At 34.4% G+C, this 6,287-nt stretch overlaps 1 protein-coding gene across 1 annotated transcript in view; it reads right to left on the reverse strand.

The window, feature by feature from the left end:
* Nucleotides 1-1,651: 1,651 nt before the first annotated feature.
* The window catches only part of LOC137618709 (uncharacterized), a 57,237-nt gene continuing 52,601 nt past the window's right edge, over nucleotides 1,652-6,287 (reverse strand). Inside the window, exons 4-5 of the mRNA XM_068348870.1 lie at nucleotides 3,888-4,173; nucleotides 1,652-2,040 (exon numbers count right to left, since the gene is read on the reverse strand). Coding sequence (XP_068204971.1) covers nucleotides 1,914-2,040; nucleotides 3,888-4,173 — 413 coding nt within the window. The 3' untranslated portion in view covers nucleotides 1,652-1,913. The remainder of the gene's footprint in view (nucleotides 2,041-3,887; nucleotides 4,174-6,287) is intronic.

The following is a 6,287-nucleotide window of genomic DNA, read 5'->3' on the forward strand; positions in this document are numbered from 1 at the left end:
ACAACACAAATCATGTACACCAACTAACCTCAGGGTCTCTCCTTGGCCAAAGGCAACCCACAGCTGTTGCAAACCTAGCTCCTGAACTACTTGCAAAACACCTACTACAATAATGACATTTGCATCACTTGCTTTGACTATGATAACTTCGGTGCTTATTTCTGTTGCACACAAAGATATGTGTGTCATCTACTTCATGACTGTATGGTGCCATCCCAACCAGACTGACAGGATCATTTGGTGTGGCCCCTCGTGTAAGCTTATTAACCATAAGTTTGAACAGCTCAGCTTTGTTGTCATTTGCTCTTAGGAAGTTTTGCCAGTTTGAGGGAAATTTGACCTCCCTTGTCGCCCTGGTTCTAATCATGTCTCCTAGTTTTTATCTATTTTTAGCTTTCAGACCATATGGCTGATAGACATTAAGCATAATCTCTTTCACCCTGCCATATGAAATGTTGATGCTTTGCTCATTAAGCATTTTCACTAACGTTCTCTCTCTGGTCTTAGTGTAGACGGGAATGGGGTCTCTCTGTCTTTGAAGTGTTTGTGACCTATATTTGCCATCTTGGCGAATGATATTCAAGGAAACAAGTATGATAATTATTTGTACTCAGTGAATCAAGGGTGAGGGCTTATCATTTTACCTCCTTGGCCACAATCATGCACAATAAGGTGTGGGATACGAATAGGTATGGAAATAAAAATATATGACCTTCGCCTAGCCTGATCATCCATACAGTATCACACAGCAAGGTAGCAACAGGCAAACCAATATAAAGCCCCATTACCATGTCACTTCAAGAACGGCTGTCTAGCTAAACATCTATGTTAAACTACTTATAATCTACAATAGGTACCTGATGTGGAGCTTGTTAGACAGCATTTGAGATGTTAAACTAATAATTTGGGTACAATTAATAATCATTTAGCTTATACTGAACCCCATGCTGGGATTCATAGCTGTGATGCCATCCAATGTGCCCTGGTTGTGAGTTGAAATTCGCTCTGTTGGTAAACGAAAGCCAGTGAAAACCTCCATGGTTCCAAATTCGTATTCTGCATAGTGAAAATGTATGATTTGACACCAAGATCATTCAAATAGAATAATTCTTTATGATTTCATTACGAAACGCAGTATTTCTGATTGTTCAATGGTATCCATCTTGAAAAAATGGCTGCCATCTTGGCTTTTAAGTAGTTAATGGATTTTATCAAAGGAACAATTCCAAGGCGTATGAGTGTCAAATTTGGTGCTTGTTTCCGGAAATGGAAGATTTTCCTGGAATTTTGCTGTTATCTGTTCCAGAATCGTGTGGAGATAACCAGAATTTAAATCTTTCAAGTAAACGTAGGTTGACATCAATATTTCTCTGATTTAAATCAAGTTAGTTGAATGTTTCATGTCACAGTTCTTCTTGGTTTAAATAGAAAATATCTAAATCAGAATATCCATCATGATCTCTGTTAATATAGTCTCATATAGTCTAAAAATTCTTGCTTGAAAAGTTTTGAAAATTCTAATATAAAAGGTAGCAAAAAAATAAAAGGTAACAAAAATATCTACCCAATATCAGTTTCCAGTGATATACCTAAAAGTCCTAAAGGATAATGACTTAAAAGAACCAATGGTGGGCTGTAGCTATTTATTGTAACATGCATGATCTCCTTTAGTTAAAAAAGGGCATTCGTATTTAAACTTACTGATCTGTGTATAAATAAATATAAAAAGCATTAATTTTCAAAGTAAAATAGATGCTAAATGTAACAATGCTTATCAAAAAGGAGATTGTTGTGAAGAGGCGCTGCAGCAATTTTGTGGTTCACCCATTGCATACGAAAACACTTGACAAACCACTTTACTCTTATGTTTCAATGCGAAGCGGTGTAGTTTCTAATTCAATTAAAATAATTTACTATACAAACATTTGTTTGTGATTGTCAAGTCTTGAATGAACCGTAATGATTTCTGGTAAAACTTTTCTAAAACTCTTCTTTTTTCTATGCCTTGGTGAATCTTGTGGGGCCAACGCGTATGAAGTCCTGCAATTAAAATGAAATGAAAGTTTTTCTTTATGGTAGTAGATCGATATTACAGTAATAGTTTCCATTAACGCTCATGAAGACTAACCAGTCTCCATTTGTAGAAAATTGCGTTGATACCTCTTTAATGAGTTCTTCCTGTTAAAAGTTTGTGAAGAGGAAAATAAATATAACCGAGTTGTTCTTACTACTAATGATGCAGGAGAAAGTATCAAGGGCCAAAGATGATGTGCCTGTGAGATGAAAGCTTAAACGTAAAATATTCCTTTAAGAAAATAAACGAGTCAAGTTCTTTGTGTATAGAAAATTATAAGAAACCTCAATAGTACTTGTTCGATGAAATTTAGGAAAAGAGGCCCAAGCCATCTTGGTAACTATTCAATCATGAGTGTTTCACAACTGTGTATTCTCCGGTTTTAATTAAATGAAGAGATTTAATTCTTCTGATGATCTTATTCCTACATTTGCAATGTCCTAATTCATAAAATCTACAGTTTAACCATTGAAACTTTTGGTATTCTATTAGATTGAATGATCCAAATAAAGTTAGTGCAAATTACTGTCAAAAGATCCATTTTGAATCCTTATGCAATAATACCTATATCATTTGGATGTCAGTTGTATTACTAGCATATAATAGATATAATAAGTATCCTGTACATCCAATACACTATATCTCGAAGCAGAAAGCAAGTACGAATCTCCTGACCTTTTTTATGATTGATCTTTTCCCTACAAAAGAAGGCTTGGCAAAGTTTGTATATAACACTCCCCAGCAAATAGCAGAAAGAAAAATTTACTAAATTTTTATTATGATTAAATGTAACCTTATAACATATGAATTTTTTTCCACGGGCTCTTGCAATGAACATGGAAAAAATCTCACTTTATTATCAAATAAAAACGAACAATCTTGATTTCCTTCAGGTAGAGATTTATTTTTACAATACACAAAAAAAAAGGGACACCTTTTAAATTTTTTTTAAATCGAATCACAGGGTTTAAACTTTTAATTGTGTTTATTCTGGTTTTATATACCCCGTTAAAAAAAACTGTCGAAAAAGTGAACACCAGATATTTCCACCACGGAATTCTATCTCAAGTATTTTGAAATGTCGTATCATAAAAAGAAAGAGAAAAATATATGCTAATGGGAACGCAGTTGTTAAATTCCAAAAACTCTATTCATCAAATTTCTGAATTTTACTTTTAGTTACCTTCAGTGTCAGCTATCAGCAGTAGGCTAACCGATTATCCAAAAGTAGACTGATTACTTTTCCAATCATAAAAAAATAGGTACCAAGCCATTGACAGTGTAAACTTTGAAATTAATTTTCGAAAAAAAAAAAATAGCGCATGATATCAAGAAAAATAATGTAAAGAACCGAGACTATATCAGTGTTATGCCTACGATGGTATGTTTCAGGCTTAATTCATTATCTTCTGAAGAGTACATAAAGGTCAGCCACCTAAATTTTTAGATCACCATGTGGATCACTCTCTATTCATGATTATAATTAATGAACGAAGTGATGCATCAAAATGTCTGTTGTTTCTACGTGGTGTTTGAGCTTTATAATTGCCCATATTAAGTTTTCTCATACTTTCAGCTTTGATTATTATTTTGCAAAGCAGATATTTCCTTTTTTTATCCTACCTATTTTCAAGGGAATGAAGCTGTATATTGAATAAAAAACTATTATTTTGTTTGGAAATTTAGGGATACCTCTTTAATATTTAGGAGTAACTTAAATGTCCTGAAAATCATACCAAGAGAATTGTACGTATATTCTAACCGTATTTCGTTATAACCTTTGTCTTCCATGGAAGGTCAGACTTAATTTTACCTGTAGTTCCGAAGAAGACAAAATCCAGTTGCTGTGATGATGATCACAATAAGTATTCCGACAATAATCACAGCGAGGTAGATTGTTTCAAAGTAGCAACCATTTTTCTCTGAATGATTTGTTTCATACTTTTGACGTAGCTCCTCTATTGTAGACTTCTTAAGACTCTCGAGTTTTTTTGTTTCATGGGTATTATCCTCATCTGTAAAAGAAAAGGTCCGTTCATTTCTGGGCGCTGAGACCGGAGATTCGTCATTCATTCCAGTAGGTGCGGATGAATTTATATCTGGAAAAAAAAAAAACTTCCGTTAAAAGCGGCCGGGTTTCACTTATAGGCTACTTGGAAACAGTGATTTTGATTAATGTTATTCTAATATCTATTTGAACTGACACCATTAGCAGGACTTACGCTAAGAAGTGTGGGTCCCAATAAGAAAACTTTAGTTTGGCCGTCTACGCTACAAAAGCTGAATATTGATGGTTATCTAATACGCTAGTCCTAGTCAAAAAACATTGAAGACTTGAGACTCCATCATTAGTCACAATGATATACTGAAAATGGGAAAATATAATTTCTAATGTTTTATTATAACTCAGGATAATTAATGACGTAGCCTACAGTACTGCTTGGGAGTTCATTGAAGTTTCATAAACAGATTTCTTGAGCATTTACACTGCATATGTTGCTAGCGATTCACAATAACCTTCTTGTTGATCTAATCCCAAGAAGATGGGGTTTCATCAGTGAGAGGAATACAAGTATGCTATCCCCACAACCACTTACACAGTTTCCAGTAATAATTCATCTTAAGGGTAATGACTTAAAAGAACCAATAGTGAGCTGTAGCTTTGTATTGCAACATGGGTAGGAGAGGACGTAGTATAACAAGAGAAACGAGGCTGATGACAATGCGAAGGAAGGTTGGATCTGGATTTTCGGTAGAGCTCAAAGAGATGGCACAGGAAAGAGACATATGTCGTGAATTCGTTTAGGCCCTGTGCATCCCGTGGGTGCAAGAGGATTAAGTGAGCCTACTGGTTGTGTTTAGGACTTCGAAAATTATACTTTCATTTTTCTAACGGAGAAATCTTTCGAAATAATCTTAAAAGTTAGTGTTTTTTTTTTTCTTTGCAATATTATTATATGTTAATAGTATCATAAAAAACGCCAAGTCATGCTCCCCGATGTGGAATTTTTTTATTGTAAGTATGTTTTAATCAGTTTTAGATTTTAATTCTCTTTTCACCTGATGTGACTGTTACAGGCATTATTACATGAATCTTCAAAGTAATAGAAGCATTGATTGTTGGTTGCTTGGTATTCAAACAGAACTTGATGCTTAACGGCACTAAAATGAAGAGACGCTTTTAGAGCTTCAAGATTCTCAATAAACAGATACACATACAGATACCAAGCAAATATTTAATTTTTATAGAAACTACCCCTCCCTAAGTGATAAGTTTTAGTTAGATCTCCTTCAAGGTCTGGCGTTGTGGAGGATTAATTTTTGTTTTATTTTTATTTATTTTTTGTTGTTTGCCAAATCCAGAGAGAGAGAGAGAGAGAGAGAGAGAGAGAGAGAGAGAGAGAGAGAGAGAGAGAGAGTGTGTGTGTGTGTGTGTCAGCGAGCGAGAGGTAGTTAGTGTATCGATTGTTTGTTGTGAGAGAGGCTGTTGGTATGAATGAGGTTGTTTGTTTTTAGCTAGGTTAGGGCAGTGGTGAATGTCTTGGGCGAATGCATTTTTTTATTTGACTGCAGCAAGAGGCAGTTATGTGAATGCTGGACTACTATTATTATTTTTTTTACCAGTGTGGAAGTGTTTAATTATTTTGACAGTAAGTACAATTTATTTATCTTTGCTAAGAGGGATTCTGAATAATAGATCGTTTCTTATTTATCTTTAATCATAGTGCGATAGTTTAGTTAGTTAGGAGTATTTGTAAGTGTTTTTTTTTTTTTTTCATTTGCAGGCCGTAATTCCTCCTTTGGAGAACTAAATTTTTTGAATGCTGATCTTTAGTTGATGACCTGGCCTGCAACCGATTGTGTTTAGACTGCTCTATTGGATTGCTCAACTGTTGATGACCTGGCCTGTGTATTTCGATTGATGATGAGGATGATAATGATGATGATGATAATGATAATGATGATGACCACCCTTAATTCTGTTCAGTCCAGTTGGAACTAAATATAGTTCCGTTTGCCACAGATTAGTGGTTGTGTCGTGAAAGACAATTCGGCTTTGTGTAGACGACAGTGTTGGTGTTAATAAATTATAATAAACATACAAATTTTGGTGTTGATGTGCAGTGTAATTTTAAGTTTGTTTGGCTTTTTTTGTGTTTATTTGAATGGTGGTTATTGTATATTTAGTGTTAAGTTTTTTAATGCAGTTGAT

This window comes from Palaemon carinicauda, chromosome 2 (assembly GCF_036898095.1).
Source record: "Palaemon carinicauda isolate YSFRI2023 chromosome 2, ASM3689809v2, whole genome shotgun sequence".
Lineage (NCBI taxonomy): Eukaryota > Metazoa > Arthropoda > Malacostraca > Decapoda > Palaemonidae > Palaemon > Palaemon carinicauda.